The sequence below is a fragment of the Bactrocera latifrons genome, unplaced genomic scaffold, assembly GCF_001853355.1.
Source record: "Bactrocera latifrons isolate USDA-ARS-PBARC rearing strain unplaced genomic scaffold, ASM185335v1 scaffold_574, whole genome shotgun sequence".
Lineage (NCBI taxonomy): Eukaryota > Metazoa > Arthropoda > Insecta > Diptera > Tephritidae > Bactrocera > Bactrocera latifrons.
Genome location: NW_017537239.1, coordinates 64,183 through 81,233, shown reverse-complemented (window position 1 = coordinate 81,233; position 17,051 = coordinate 64,183). Strand labels below are relative to the sequence as shown.

Here is a 17,051-nt window from a genome sequence, read left to right as displayed (position 1 = left end):
TTTAAGAACTCATACATACATGTGCAAAATAAAAATGGTGCTATGTAAAAAAAAAAGTGATTTTTCGTGATACATATCATTCTTTGGAAGATGAAGGTCAGTTGTATTGAACAGAAAATAATCAGTTTTTTGCCTGAATTTGGCTCAAAGTTTACAAATTTTATAACATTTTACATTTACAATTTATACATAAATATATAATGGCACATCAAGTGCTAATTGAGCCCGATAGACAACAAGGCTGCACGCCTACCTACCAATATAATATAAAATTGAAGGCATTTATTAACTTTTTGTTTAATATTTTAGTATTAAAATATGATTAATTATTTATTATTTCGTTATTACATTTTAAAAGATGTAGCATTATATTTTAAAATCATTTTGTACAGCTTCGGTTAACATAGTAATAATTTCATCTACTTTATATTGTTTTGTGGAATGTCTTCACTTAAAGTTAGTTTTCTAACTGCATTAACTGCACCAATATTTGGAACCTGATTTTCCTTAGTACTAAACATCCGATTAATAATAAATTTTTCGAAAAGATTTTCCCGCGTTGTACTGACATTCCGTGCAATACTACCTGCCTTTGGCGGTGTATTTAAGAACACACCTTCAAATATAGTCTCGAGGCTATTACAACGACTTACATCCGCAGTGCATCCTTTATCATCAGCAGGGGGACTTATAAGTGAGTTGATTTCTTCAAGAGTTACAAAATCCGAATTTAAGCCTTCACTGGCGGTAGAATTACGATCTAATTGTGAGAGCCGAGTTGGTGTTCGAAAATCTTCTTCATTGCTGTCTATTGGCGAAGGTGTACGTCCAAGGGGCGAAACAAGTCTAATTTCAAACGCAGGTAGCTCATCACCTAATATAAGTGCATCCAGTTCTTGATCTATTGATGATGAAAATGATAAATCGCCTTCATTTGAGAGAGAGGACTGTGAACGATGAATAGGAGTAGTGTTTATGTGAGATTCAATTATATCCATGCTGGTTCTAATTAGAAGTGCATCGTTTTCCATAAAAAGGTGTTCTAATCATTTAAATTTTTAATTTTATAAAATTTATACAGCGATTTACTGAAATGAATACACAATCAAAAACGCCACTTTCAAATATATATTTGAAAATAGAGGCCATAAAATTTTGCCAACTTTAAATGAATAAGTGCTGCCAGATGCTATTATTACGCCGGCAGTCCAGTGTTTCTTATCTGTGGAATACAATGCTCGCGACAGACAGCAAACGACATCTGTCAAATATTAACATACACACGTTCTTATGGACGGACCTATTTCGACAGCTGCACAACTACACGACTGCAGACCGACAGTTGTCGCTCTCGCTAACTTCAATTTGATCCTATATTTGCCAACGACAGTGATGTGAGGAACACAATGCTCGCGACAGACTGCAGCCGCACGACAGTGAACTGAAAACGGCGTTGTGAATCCTACTACATGAACGTTTGTGAGAGGGCAGCAACATAACAATGGCCGGCATGTACACAAAACATCTCAGTTGTCCATTTTGCATGTACACAATTTCGTTGTGGCCATACTAATACCTTGCACTTCAATGAAATTTTAATATTTTGTTCAAAGTGAAATTTTTAAGCAAAATATAAGTAAATAGCTAAATTTATTTGTTTTAAATTATCAATTGTTATTATAAATGATGTAACAAAGCTATTTTATGCTTTTATTTGTAAAATAACCTCGGGTTTGTTAGAGCTTTGAGCAATATTACATTTTATATATTAGTGGCATCACCACTCTACCTCATCTCTCTATCTACCATTCTACTGTCAACCCTACTGTCGTCCTACTGTCGTTGGCAAATATAGGATAATATTGAAGTTAGCGAGAACGACAACTGTCGGCCTGCCGTCGTGTAGTCGTACAGCTGTCAAAATAGGTCCGTCCATAAGAAMGTGTGTATTTTAATATTTGACAGATGTCGTTTGCAGTCTGTCGCGAGCATTGTATTCCACACATGAGACGACAGTAGAGTTGACAGTAGAATGGAAGATAGTCGGCTATTACACGAAGCAACTTTTGTTGCTGATTCTCCGGCGATTCTCTTTTGCTGTTGCCCATTGCCCATTCACACGAGCAACTTGTGTTGCGCAACTCTGTTCGAGGTTTTTTTCTCATTCTCTTTCACTTTACTTTAACCCATGGTCAACTCTTTACTTTAACCCATTGTCGTTTCTTTTTCCTTATAGGTATTTGGGCCACTCTATCACATATATTAATCAGTACTGGCAATTAAGAAATACATTTTAATTATATTTCAAAATTAAAACAAAGGTTATATAACAGATCTTCACTATCGTCGGAATCAATTTGTATGGCTTCCTCTATACATTTTCCAATATCTTTAATTAATTCGATTTTTCGTCATACTCCATTTTCTAGAATATTTATATTATATTATGTATATTTGTATTCATATTTGCAAATTACTTACCAAAGATGAAATTAAATTTTTTAAATATTTTTAAAATATAAATTTCAAAAAAATATACGCAAATGCAACTATGCACTACGAAAGAAAGAACACGAATGCCAAAACACGTCGCAACGAACTGCTACGAATAAGAACACAAAGCGAGTTGCTGAACACTGGAAACTCATGCGCGGAACACAATGCTCGCGACAGACTGTAGCAGCACGACTGTGAACTGAAAATGGCGTTGTGAAACCTACTACAAGAACGTTTGTGAGAGGGCAGCAACATAACAATGGCCGGCATGTACACAAAACATCTCAGTTGTCCATTTTGATGTGTGGAACACAATGCTAGCGACAGACTGCAGCAGCACGACAATGAACTGAAAACRGCGTTGTGAATCCTACTACWWGAACGTTTGTGAGAGGGCAGCAACATAACAATGGCCGGCATGTACACAAAACAACGCAGTTGTCCATTTTGCATGTACACAATTTCGTTGTGGCCATACTAATATCTTGCACTTCAATGAAATTTTAATATTTTGTTCAAAGTGAAATTTTTAAGCAAAAAATAAGTAAATAGGTAAATTTGTTTGTTTTAAATTATCAATTGTTATTATAAATGATGTAACAGAGCTATTTTATGCTTTTATTTGTAAAATAACGTCAGCTTTGTTAGAGCTTCCAGTAATTTTACATTTTACATATTAGTGGCATCACCACTCTTCCTCATCTCTCTATCTTCCATTCTACTGTCAACTCTACTGTCGTCCTACTRYCGTTGGCAAATATAGGATAAAATTGAAGTTAGCGAGAACGACAACTGTCGGCCTGCCGTCGTGTAGTCGTGCAGCTATCAAAATAGGTCCGTCCAAAAGAACGTGTGTATTTTAATATTTGACAGATGTCGTTTGCAGTCTGTCGCGAGCATTGTATTCAACACATGAATGTACACAATTTTGTTGTGGCCATACTAATATTTTGCACTTCAATGAAATTTTAATATTTTGTTCCAAGTGAAATTTTTAAGCAAAAAACAAGTAAATAGGTAAATTTATTTCTTTTAAATTATCAATTGTTATTATAAATGATATAATTCAGCTATTTTATGCTTTTATTTGTAAAGTAACGTCAGGTTTGTTGCTTTGAATAATTTTACATTTTACATATTAGTGGCATCACCATTCTATCTAATCTCTCTATCTTCCATTCTACTGTCAACAGTACTGTCGTCCTACTGTCGTTGGCAAATATAGGATAAAATTGAAGTTAGCGAGAACGACAACTGTCGGCCTGCAGTCGTGTAGTCGTGCAGCTGGCAAAATAGGTCCGTACATAAGAACTTGTGTATTTCAATATTTCCTCCATTTTCGCGCTGGCACATAAAAATATGAGAATCCGATGGATTGCCGACCGAGCTTTTCAAACACGGCGGCGAAGAACTGACAAGGGACCATGCTTTGTAAAATATGGTCGGACGAAAGTATGCCCAACGATTGGAATTTAAGTGTTCCCACAGTCAACAAACTGATTGGACCTTATCAGTGTGGCTTTAGACCTGGCAAATCAACAACCAACCAGATATTTACCATGCGCCAAATCTTGGAAAAGACCCGTGAAAGGAGAATCGACACACCCCACCTGTTCGTCGATTTCAAAGCTGCTTTCGACAGCAGGAAAAGGAGCTGCCTTTATGCCGTGATGTCTGCCTTTGGTATGCCCGAAAAACTAATACGGAAATGTAAACTGACATTGAGTAACACCAAAAGCGTTCGATACCAAACGAGGTTTCAGATAAAGCGACTCCTGTCATGTGAGTTCTTCAACCGGTTTCTGGAGAAAATAATTCGAGCTGCAGAACTAAATAGAGAAGGTACCATCTTCTATAAGAGTGTACAGCTGCTGGCGTATGCCGATGATATTGATATCATCGGCCTCAACACCCGCGCCGTTAGTTCTGCTTTCTCCAGACTGGACAAGGAAGCAAAGCATATGGGTCTGGCAGTGAACGAGAGCAAGACGAAATATCTCCTGTCATCAAACAAACAGTCGTCGCACTCGCGACTTGGCTCTCACGTCACTGTTGACAGTCATAACTTTGAACAACAATGTCAGCCTAGAAATCCAACGCAGGATAACTTTTTCAAACAGGTGCTACTTCGGACTGAGTAGGCAATTGAGAAGTAGAGTCCTCTATCGACGAGCAAAAACCAAACACTATAAGTCACTCATAATTCCCCCTGCTATATACTGCAGAGGCTTGGACGATGACAACAACTGATGAGAATTAAGAAGAAGAAGAGTTAATAATAAATGAATTTTTTCGTTAAATTTTTATTGATTTTCCGAAAATACCAAGATTTCTATTAATAATTTCTCTTATTCATTTTTATTTTACTTTTTTTTATAAATAAACAAATTTCACAATCAGCTGTTTAAATGCCCAAGTCTGCCGTCTGTCACCATAAAATTTCAATACGCATGTTTCCTATTTGGAAACATGGATCCAAGGGCCTTAGTCCTGCGTCTACAGATGGCTATACGTTCGTTGCGATAGCCGCGTTGGAGGTTTAACTCTACGCACCATTTGTAGCAAATGCCTTTGCTTGGAAAATGCTCGGAAAGCTACCCACAGGTATGGAGAGTTGTGCACGTGGTCCTGCGACCCCTCGGTGTACCACCTGATTGTACTATCCCTGAGTAGTAGCTCGAGAGTGGAGTCGCTCCATTCGGCCTTGCTTCTGAAAGTGATCTTAAACTTCTTAGCGAAGTTCACCTTTTTGGCAATGCTGTCCCTGGGAAGAAGAGCCAGTGGTATGACCCCACTTAGCTCCTGACATACAGATGCAGGCGATCCTTTGCAGTTTTGATAGTTTAAGTCCTACCATCGTTTGCGATACTTTCGGAGCCCAAGGATTTACCAGCCAGCCGATTACACACCATCAGTGCCTTTGTGGCTTTGACAATGGTCAAATCAACATGCTGCTTACATCTCAACGTGGAATCCAGCGTGAGACCCATACATATATTTGACTATATTTGTCATCTCTATCTCTCTGACTACGAGTGTTAGGTTCCTCAGGCCAGGCAGAGACCTGCGCCTCGTAAACAGACGATGGTCGTCTTCAAGGGGTTGATGTTTAGTCCAACTCACCAACCCTTGACCCCTATGTACGATATCGCAGAGAGAACTCTCAAATTTGCCTCTGGCTATGATAAGAATGTCGTCCGCATATCCTTGGCAGCGGATTCCATTGTTCAAGTAATTCGTCCACGACTAGGCTCCACAACAGGGGGGGGGATAGCTCACCTCTCTGTGGGTAGCCCCTTCTAGTCCCGAGACGGATACTGGTGCCTCCTAATGAGGTTTCAGCTATTCTGGTGGGCAGTACATCCTCTATCCAACTGCGCACTGTTGGTGCTACATTCCTTTTTTCCAGTGCCCTTGCCACGCTCCCGTGAGACGTGTTGTCAAAGGCACCTTCGGTGTCTAGGAAGGCGCATAACGTCACCTCCCCAGTATCCAGTGTTGGTCAATCTGCCTGCAGGGGTGCAGTTACAAGAGCCTTCGATCTTATTTCCTGGTCCAGGATCTTTTCCATACTCTTTAGTAGGAAGGAAGTTAGACTGATCGGTCTAAAGGATTTAGCTAGTGAGTAGTCTTTCCTTCCCACCTTCGGTATCAAGATCACCTTTTCTGTCCTCCATGGTTCAGGCATATACATCAGCGCCAGGCTATTTCTCATTCCCTGTACAAGGTGTGGTAGTAGAATCTGCTCACCTTGTTGCAGAAGCGCCGGAAAGATGTCTTCCGCTCTCGGAGACTTGAATTTGGCGAACTTGGCCCACCTGACTGAGTCCGCAGTAAATAGTTTCCTTGAAACTATCCAGTCCAGGCGAGACGGCTTGTGCTCTACGACAGGTAGGCACTTGTTTACCGCAACTGTCTGCGGAAAATGCGCTGGTAGGAGTGCCGTAGCTCTCTCCTCCGCATTGGTCGTATAAGTACCATCATATTTTTTAATAGCTAATTCTGTGTTAGTCTTCCCTTTGGCCAGAGCTTTGTGCAGTCTAGCTGCTTCTGGTGTTGAGGAGAAGTTCTCACAGAAATTCCTGAAATTCTCCTGCTTTGCAGACCTAATCTTCTTATTATAAGCAGTTAAGTTAAGTTCCGAGAGTTTACTAGAGCACCAGGGGCAGTTGTGTCCCTTGGTGATCATCTTTACGTGGCAGCTGTAGCTGTAGCTGTGGCAGGGCCGTTGTATCTCTGATCGCCTTCTCGTCCCCTAACAGGTTGCACTCTAACGCATCCTGATATGTGGTCCAATTTCTGTTGTTGGGAATACGTTTGTGGGGGATTTGCATGAATTCCACCCCTAGCTCGAATCTCAAGATCCCGTGGTCTGACACTGAGGGTTCTGACGACACCTTCCACAGTGAGACCACCCCTGACATGAGTTCGTTCGAAGTTCGTTCCCTCCTCTTCTCTGACTTGCACCGCAACTAGATCCTATTCTGAAATACATAAGTGGTCAATATTTCTTCTAATTGCTAAGCACGCTCGAGGTCACTCACTGGAGAGATCCCATATTACCTTGTTGCTGTCAACATTGAGGCCCCTAAGGATGCTGACGCCGCGTGATGCATATCTGCATTGTCCCTCAGCTGCCCGAGGCGGATTCGGTGCGGAGAGCTGGCCACCAGCTACCTGGGCGTAGTTGCCCCGTTGCCTGCGGTTGTAGTGGATGCCGCCTGTTGAGCACCGCTGCATGAGGGCATGTCATCATCATCTTCTCTGGCATGTTCCTCAAACAACTCTCATTCCTCAGTCGATAGGGCGTCCAGAAAGCTGTACTTGCGTTTAGCCCCTGAGTCTCCCTTGCCTGCAACAATACCGCTGTTGTTGCCGTTGTCCATTGTCGTCTGCGCTGTCGTAGCCAGTCGTAGTTGTCGTTGTATTTTGGTGATTGCTGTTTTGTCGTTGCTCATCCTTTTCGTACGATCCTTGGTTCAACGAGGTGAGCTGTCGGGTCTATGTATTTTTAGGGGAACTCAAAGGTCCGCCGCGCCAGAACCCCATGACGCGGTAAGGCCACCGTTACTTCCCGAGTAGGCCTGGTGCTGGGCAGGCTCCGTTAAAATACAGCCGAATTTACCTCCTGGCTGCAAATCATCCAATGGGCACTGGAGTCACATAACACCCTGGACGGGAGGTGGCGTACTCTTGGTTGCCGTACGCATGCGACACCCGACATCCTGCCTGGGCTTTGTCAGCTGACACCACCCTCACCGGTTGGGGGTGTCAAGTATGCCTTGCGACTTAAGCTCCTGCACCACGGCAAGGTGCCTACCATTAGGCAATATTATTAATGGAGACTTCACACTGCTAATGTTTAACAAATGATGTCTAAATATATATCATATGATTCCGACCCGTTTAGATAGGATCGAGCCTTTATGCCGCTATGTCTGAATTTAGTATACCCGCAAAATTAATACGGCTGCGTAAACTGATGTTGGTCAGAAACGAGGTTTCAGACAACGCGACTCCCTTTCGAGTGACTTCTTCAATATACTGGTGGGGAAAATAATTCGTGCTGTAGAGATAAATCGAGCACGTACTATCTTCTATAAGAGTGTATAGTTGTTCGCTCACGCCGATGACATTGATATCGTTGTCCTCAACACCCGCGCCGTTAGATATGTTTTCTCCAGACTGGATAAGGAAGTGACAGTGAAGAAGGCAAGACGAAATTTCTCCTGTCATCAAACAAATATGTCCTCTTGGACTCGCAGCTTAGCTCCCACGTCACTATTAACAGTTATAACTTCGAAGTCGTGGATAATTTCGCCTATCTTGGAGCCAGGATTAACACCAATAACAACGTAAGTCTCGAAATCCAACGAAGAATAACTACTTCGGACTGAGTAAGCAATAGAGAAGTAAAGTCCTCTTTCGTCGAATAAAAACCAAACTCTACAAGCCTCTAATCATTTCCGTTCTTCTACATGGTGCATAGGCATGGACGACAACTTCTGATAAGTCGACGAGTTTTCGAGAGAAAGTTTTGCGGAAGATCTATGGTCATTGCATTGGCTATTTTCGTGCAAGTCAACGGTTGAATCCCTGGTTAATTACTTAGCAGCGGTACCAGAGTTTTTCGTTAAAGTTTATATGGCTTTTTCAAGACACAGTTGACAATCCCAACTGTTGCTATTAAAAAAAGTTTCTTTGGTTATTGCTATGGTTACCTATAGGTTACAGAAAACTGGTGCATCGGTTCCCTCGTCACTTGCTTTGCGTCATTTTATTAGTTACCACTGCCAAGAATACGAGTTTTCCCTATAAACAAAGAAAAATTGAAGTTCCAATTTTATTTTTATTTTATTTATTTACTCGGAACTTACGTGTTAAACGTTATGCTCGTACTTCTATTTTTGTATATTTGTACAAAATTTTAATAATTAATTAGATTTATTTTTAAATATTATCATACATCTTCTTCTTCTTGATTGGCGTAGACACCGCTTACGCGATTATAGCCGAGTTAACAACAGCGCGCCAGTCGTTTCTTCTTTTCGCTACGTGGCGCCAATTAGATATTCCAAGTGAAGCCAGGTCCTCCTCCACTTGGTCCTTCCAACGGAGTGGAGGTCTTCCTCTTCCTCTGCTTCCACCGGCGGGTACTGCGTCGAATACTTTCAGAGCTGGAGCGTTTTCGTCCATCCGGACAACATGACCGAGCCAGCGTAGCCGCCGTTATTATCATACATACATATATAAATTACAATCATTTTCGTGACAAACATTTTTATACGTACACATACTTATATCATTAAATTATTCTTTGTTGAAAAACTTAATTAGTTAGATAGTTAATACTAATTGCTATACATTTTATAATTTATAGTAATAGTTATATGTAAAATATGCTAAATATTCATTCAAGCCGTATTTATTTTCAATACAATTTCAATGAGTTTGTCTGAAATGACCAGCTATTTGGAGTGAAAATGATGTGTGCAAAATTTCAGAGGGATATCACAAAAACTGAGGGACTTATCAGTCAATGCTATGACTTTTTTTTTGGGTGTTACTGTTAATAAACCCCGCTCAGGGTATGAAAATGAGGGTTACAATATTTAACATCAACTATAATTTTTTTGTTGGTCCCTTGGCGACTGCATCCAAAACTTCCTTCAAAGCGATCGGAAGACTATATCACTGGATAAATGGCAAAGCTCTGAACCGGCCATATAACACCGGAATCAATTCGATCAATTGAAAGTCACAGTTATCAGAAAATAAAAATATTCAGTATAAGTACCTGTAAGCGGCTGTAATAGGATATCATGATCAAGTGAGATCTAGAAAAATAAGGACATAATAGGTGAGCAGAAAAGTTCGAAGGCTGATACACAGATGGTACTACTAATATGAAATCTATATGATTTTTAGTCAATCCCTTTGTTTATGAATAGCAATTTGAGCGAAGCCACTTGTGTTAGTTTACACAAAATGGGTCAAAGGGAACTGCATGTGTTAATAGCATAGCATTGATTTTTTGTGGAAAATATACTATTGAAGCCATGATTGGAATTGGTCAAGATTATTTGAAACCTGCACCAAAGTAATCAACCGTTGAAAAGTGGTTTGCAAAGTTTGAATGACGCGATCTGGAACGATTAAAAATATAAAAGAAGTCCCCAAAATAATTGCGGATGTTTATAAAGTGAAGTTTTTCCAAAGATATTTCAAAGGAATAGATTTTGGAATAATCATGGTATAATATTCAAGAACTATTTTCAAAAGGAAAAACCGTTAACTGCGACTATTACATTGCGATTGGAGTGTTTAAAGAGGAAAATCCCGGCAAAGCGGTCTCCATTTGAAGAACAAGAAAATGCTGTTTCATCAATAAGACGCACCGTGTCACAAACCAAGGCCCTAGTAACTATTTCCTATACTCAGACTCCTAAAGAATGCTCGTTGGATAGAAATTTAGCAACAATGGAGAGGTAATCGCAGAAACTGAGGTTTCTTGAGGCTTAGGGCAAATGTATTATAAAAATTGTTTTGACTGCTATAATCATTGTAGAAACTCTCGAAGATAACTATATTGAATAAAAAAAAAAAGTTTGATAACGTATGAACTTTTTATCCATCCTGTTATATTTGTACATCCAATGTTTAGGATATCAAAAGTTCTATCTGCAAAGATATTTAATCAATTGCTTAGAAACAACATAAAACTCAAGTACTTACCTTTTTATAAACGCCTTTTGATTCATAAAATTAAATTTTATAATAAAAAAAACGTACCAGTAAAAACGCATACCTCTGAATTCATAAATGCATACATATATACATATAAGTAATAAAACTTTGCACAAATAATGCATTTAAAAGAATAATTCCTCAAATCTAAAAATTACCAAAATCGCACCAATACTGTTGAAGTATCCAGGAATCTGCAACCTGTGGAATATATTATTGAAATTCGGAGAAAATACTTTTTGGGTATTAGTATGCCTTTATTTTAAAAAGTGCTGAATCGGGCCAATACTTTCCTTAATCCCCATTTGAAGGGTCTAGCAAGCAGAATGACGTGATGTAAAGTGAAACAAAACACTCAAATTTGATCATAATGGGTTCTGTCATCACAGCTCTGTTTGCATATCTTTACCCGTTTACGCAACTTTTCGACAACCCAGTGCAGAATTTCATCAATAGTGCGCTGAATGTTGTCTTCGAGTTCACCGAACGTTGCAGGTTGATTGACGTAAACATTTGAGAGAAAATACTATAGAGGTTATATCCCGAAAATAACGAATTGTCCAAAATTGCGCGCGATTTGTCCATGTTTACATGTGAAACATGAGGCGGCACATCGTGTTGTTAAAAATATAGATCGTCGTCGTCGTTTTCATCCAGTTTCGGGGAAAAAGTCCGTTAACAGCGTGACGCTCGCTATTGATGATAATAGCATTTTCTGCCTCATTTTGAAAGAAATAAGGTTCGATGATGTCGTCATACCACAACCGAACGAGAATCTGACTCAAACCATTAGCGACAATTTTTTTTGTTTACGAAGCCATTAAGCCAGAAATGTAGTTGAACTGAGAAAATGATGTTACATTGAACCTGAACGAAGAACTTCTTAGCAAATAGTGGGCTCTTTTCTGGGAAAATCTGCAAATGTCGCAACCGAACTACTGGACGTAGAAGAGTAAATTCTGGGCGATAAACAACCATTTGTTGCCAGTTGCCGAAGATCAATCTTCACCACGACAATGCGAACTTTCACACATTGACTGAAACAACATCGATTTTATAAGTCATCCACCGTATAGTCCTGACTTGGCAGTGAATGACTTCTCATTAATAGACTAAGATATCAACGCTTTTCAGCACAGGAAGAGGCGAATGCCTACAGAAGTGTGTAGACATTAATGGAGAACATTTTGAAAAACAATAAGGCGATTTTCGATTATTAATATTTACTTTTATTCTTTAATCCTGAAATATAAAAGTCAAACCTACTGTATTTAAATAATACGAAAGGTTTATCATAAAAATTATATACACACGCATTTTTTATTCACAACTCAAGTACTTAACAAAGATTTCTATCGATTAACAACTTCCATCCCTAATATTTAAAGTTAAGAGAATTGTGGCTTAAGGATTAATAACTTATTTAATCTCTATAATTACACACCGTTCATAAGTAATGTCAGAACAGGTCTTTCTTGATCTCATATTTTAAATATTCTATTCATTTTTGATTAAATTTTGATTAAATAATTTTACTCCTTTGGTAAATATGCTTTAAAGCTAAGAACTTTTGTATTTATGTAACTTTCCATATATAATATACAAAGTGTCATACTATTTTCAGATAATTTAAGTTAATGTGTTTGCAGGCCAACCCTTATAAATCATATTCTATAACAAATTAGTTAGTTTAGGCATTAAATGAATCTTTGTGGATTGAAAATTACAGTCTATATTTCACAAAAACTAATATGCTTTTGTTATTGGTATTTAGTTTGAAGCCATTTAGTAGAAATACAAAATGCGAGTATTTTGATCTATGAATTTACAGAAATCGATATTTATATATAAAACTAAGTTTCCACTGTTTAGAGAATAAGGCGAACTGTGTCTTAAAGAACAAATGCTATCAAGAATATTACAATGTTATTTAAGGATACATTCACATAGTTATGCTGCGACATGGCCAATGAAAATGTTTTTAAAACTGTAACTTCCTCCGACTTTTTTCACATATATACATTGTATGTACATATGTACTATATTTGTATATGCTATTATTTATTCAAAATTCTAATACAATCTATTAACAATGAGTACATAAATTATATTTAATAAGATAACAGTTGGTTCACTATAATATTAAATTGTATGTATATAAAATAAGTTATTGATTTCATTATACAAAGTTATACAAATTATGAAATTATGAAACTACATAGAAATACATATGTAAGTATGTATGTATATACTCGTGCATTCATATACCTTATTACTAACATTGAAATAAGTAAACCTATATCGACATTCAGTAGTATTAACATTTATGAATCCCTTTAATTAAATCCGAGAAGTCTTTTGAACGCACGCCTATAGTCCAAATTGAATATTGTATAAATAACTGGATTTAGACCCGAATTTATGTAGCCCAACCATGTAATGAAATTCTTTAACTTGTTTGTTGGGCAGCAGTAATCGCAGAAAGGCAGGATGACGTACATCAGAAAAAAAGGTAGCCAACAAATAACAAACACACCCATAATAATACCCAATGTGCGTGCAGCTCGTCTTTCCTTTGACAGTGATATCTTCTGTTTTTCCTCAATGAATTGATATACGCCTGCGGGTTTCTTCTGTAACGGCATAGCCGCAGTGGATGTGGCGCCTGTTGAAGATTGTGGCGGCGTTATTTTCAGCGAAGTGTTATCGTCATTGTTTGAATCGATTGGTTCTGTGCACTCGGCAGCAAGTTTCCGTAAGCTTGCTGAATTCTCGAAATTTTCTAATTCTTTACTTTCGGCGACCATGAGGAGTAATTCGTCTGTGCCAGCTAAGTCAACAGAAGCCTTCTTTTTATCGTCGTTCGGTTCATCAACGTTTTTTGGTTGTTGCTGTTGTTTTTTAACTCGCATTTTTCCCTGTTTTATAGAATCCTTAATTTTAGCACGTCGCGTTTTTTTCGTTCGTTGTGCCACAACAACTATACGTTGCTCTGTTTCCTGCTTATTGTCCACATCCTGTATTTCGTTATTGGCATTCGTCTCACTGCTAACCGAGTCTTGATCATTTTGTATCGCCACTGACGAGGCTGACTGCACCGAGGATTTGCCGCAACTCAATATTGCCAAACAAAAAGAGCCTAGAGCATAGCTTTCTCGTCTGACATTTGCGTTATTTACGGCCGAAGTGTCCTTATCACCACTCTTCCTTACAATAGTATTAATTTTCGAAGCTTTGGCCCGTTCACGTAGTCGTCGTCTGGTTGCAATATAGATTTCGATGTATACGATAGTCATTATTGCTAAGGGAATGAAAAACGATCCCAATGAAGAGTATATCACATAACCTCGATTAGAGGTTAATTCACACGGTGTGGCACTTGTAAATTCATCCGGCCAGTCATTCCATCCTACTAGCGGTGGTGAACTTATTACTAATGACAATATCCAAACACCGGCTATTAATAGCAGAACACGACCGACTGTACGCTTTTGAGCATAATTAATGGGATCCGTTATGGCCCAGTAGCGATCGAGGGCGATTGCGCACAAATTGAGTATTGACGACGTACAGCATAAAACATCACAAGTTAGCCACATCTTACAAACGTGTATACCAAATTCCCAACGTCCAAGTATCGAGTACGCTACGTTGAATGGTAATACGAGTAATGCGACCGTTAGATCGGCTACGGCCAGTGAAACAATAAAAAAGTTTTGGACTATTCGTAGCGGCTTGTAGGTGAATACACTTAAAATGACTAGTACATTCCCAATTACAGTTAGTACTATTATAACGGAGAGCACTATGGTAGTAAGGATAGCTTCCCATTCGGGCACTGCCAGCTGTATTCCAAAGTGGCTCCAGTAGAACTTTTCAGTAACTGCAGTGCTGCTACACCCATCGACCGTCCCCAATTGGCTGTTGTTAATTGTTGAGGCACTTACGAACGTGGTAGTTGTTGTTACAGTGGAGCTTAATTGTGGACCTATTGTGTTCGAAACACTCGTTAATGAAGTTTCCGTACTTTTGTTTAAGCCATAATTCTTTGGAGCCGAATACATGCCGTTCGAAATATTTAGCAACAATAATGCCTGTTGCTGAGTTGGTGGCATTTTGCATTTTACAATATGTACAGTTATTTCGCTGCAACCCGTTAAAGCTCTTGTATTTTTATTAGAAAGCAACAAGCGAAAGTATTTACCTATCCAAGGTTTAACTCATTTAAGATTTGATCTGAAACACACAGTAAATGAAGAGATTGTTAGAATTAAAAATCAACAAATATGTTTTAAAACAATATCATATATTATCAAATATTTTAACTTAATTACAAATTATATTGCTAATTCTAAACATCTCGAATAAAACAAATAATAAAGGGCTAAGTTCAGAAGCGGCCTAACATTAAATTCGTAAAAATGTGGGCAAGTGTGAGCAAAACCTTATGCTAACTCAGAATGGACTAAAGGATTTCAATCATATTTAATGCTAAGCAGTAATGCGTTTAAAAAAACACGTCTACTTAACTTTATTAAAATATCACACATATTGACTTATATAATATAGCTGACCCCGCAGAAGTTGTCCTGCGTGAAATTATGTGATTTGAAATGAAAAGAAAGTTAAATTTATCATTTAATTTTTTTCAATGTAACGCAGCTTGTTAAACTACATTTTTTGGTTTCTGTTCCGGTGTACAGAAAAGATGGTTTTCCATTTCGTGAGCACGCCACTTATAACTGCCGTGTGAAAAACATAGCATTTCCAAATTTATGCCACACACTATTCGACCATCCTTGTGTCCTGTTGATTGTCATCTCAAATGCAATGTTTACTGGAAACGGAATACGTTTGAACTAAAATGGCAAATCGTTAAAACTCAAAGGAATTCGTTGAATCCAGCATTCTGCCTCTTGTATTCGAAAGGTGCGTCACAATCAGTCAGCTTCAATTACACAGTTTCGGCGCAAGCAGATTGCGAAACATAATAACGACAGATTCAACTTTGAAACGCAAATAATGCGGTGGCATACCAAGCCTCTCCAAAGAATTTAGAAATTCCACTGGATAATTCACGACGTCGTCTTCGTTGTTAAGACGAGCGATCGATTTGTATGAGCGCAAATCTCCCGGAATTTGCCTTTGAATCTTCCAGTTTAAGTCAACAATGTGATGAGTTCATCTTTCGTGAATTGATTGCTTTCAAATTGTAATTGCTTGTATGCAAATATGTATAGTTTTGCGCTTTGCCGTCGGCATTTCCATATTGGCACGTAAAAATAATTATGATATGAGTATAATTTGTATGAATGCATGCATAGCATAGTACTATGTATTTACAGTAAATTTGGAAATGAATATTTAATAATTTTATTTGATTTTTACATAATATACTATACTAATAGTAGTAATAGAAATTGAATTTATCACAACAATAATAAATACATACATACATACATATATCGGCTATCATATTAATCTTATTATTTGCTCATATGTATACACATGTGAGCGCATTAATCTGCTTGTTCATACATTCATATATACTTATATGTACATACATACATACATATATCGGCTATCATATTAATCTTATTATTTGCTCATATGTATACACATGTGAGCGCATTAATCTGCTTGTTCATACATTCATATATACTTATATGTACATACATACATACATATATTTGTATACACTTCCGAACAAATAATGCACAAGCATGCATACATACATATGCGTACACATGTGAATATGTCATCAACAAAAAAACAATTGCTCAAATAGCAGAAGCATCAAAAGTCAATTTGGCAGCCGAATTGGCGAAGCCCAAATGTAGTAAATTTTACAACAAAAACAATTTCATTCATAAGCGCAGGCGCAAATTCTACAAGCGACCTGGCTTCATTCATAAAAACAGACGCCGTAACATCTCCCCGTGCATATCTTTGTCAACAAGCGTCTTTTCGCGACGATGGCAAAAGCTAAAAATCATAAATTGAACATCTTCYGGTGTTTGTTCTAAGAAGGAAATGAGAAAAGTGGCAACATAGCTGTTGTCGATTTACAATATTTGTCAATTCTAAAATATCTGACTCGCAAAAATCTGCGGCGATATGTACGCAAGCTCATACATATGCATACATATTTACGCTAGTTTGTGGGCGAAGCTGTTACAGTGGCAAGGGAAGCGGTCAATAGGCGGCCATTCGTTTATTTTTTTCGGCACAGCTTGGATTTTCTATCATCATACAAGTGCTGAACCAATGAGCGCGACAGATATTAGAATACACACGTTCTTAGGGTA

The 17,051-nt window shown here is 38.1% G+C and overlaps 2 protein-coding genes across 2 annotated transcripts in view; both read right to left on the bottom strand.

Annotated features, from left to right (window-relative positions):
• Nucleotides 1-49: 49 nt before the first annotated feature.
• Nucleotides 50-1,151, bottom strand: LOC108974658. The gene has a single exon (XM_018942637.1). The coding sequence runs from the start codon at nucleotides 1,029-1,031 to the stop codon at nucleotides 420-422; it is 612 nt and encodes a 203-aa protein (XP_018798182.1). The 5' UTR covers nucleotides 1,032-1,151; the 3' UTR covers nucleotides 50-419.
• An 11,852-nt stretch (nucleotides 1,152-13,003) lies between these two features.
• The window catches only part of LOC108974653 (probable G-protein coupled receptor No18), a 30,087-nt gene continuing 26,039 nt past the window's right edge, over nucleotides 13,004-17,051 (bottom strand). Inside the window, exon 3 of the mRNA XM_018942629.1 lies at nucleotides 13,004-14,979. Within this exon, the coding sequence (XP_018798174.1) occupies nucleotides 13,080-14,858 (1,779 nt within the window). The 5' untranslated portion in view covers nucleotides 14,859-14,979 and the 3' untranslated portion in view covers nucleotides 13,004-13,079. The remainder of the gene's footprint in view (nucleotides 14,980-17,051) is intronic.

Coding starts and splice junctions, on each gene's coding strand:
- LOC108974658 (XM_018942637.1), bottom strand. CDS start 1,031: ATGGAAAACGATGCACTTCTAATTAGAACCAGCATGGATATAATTGAA.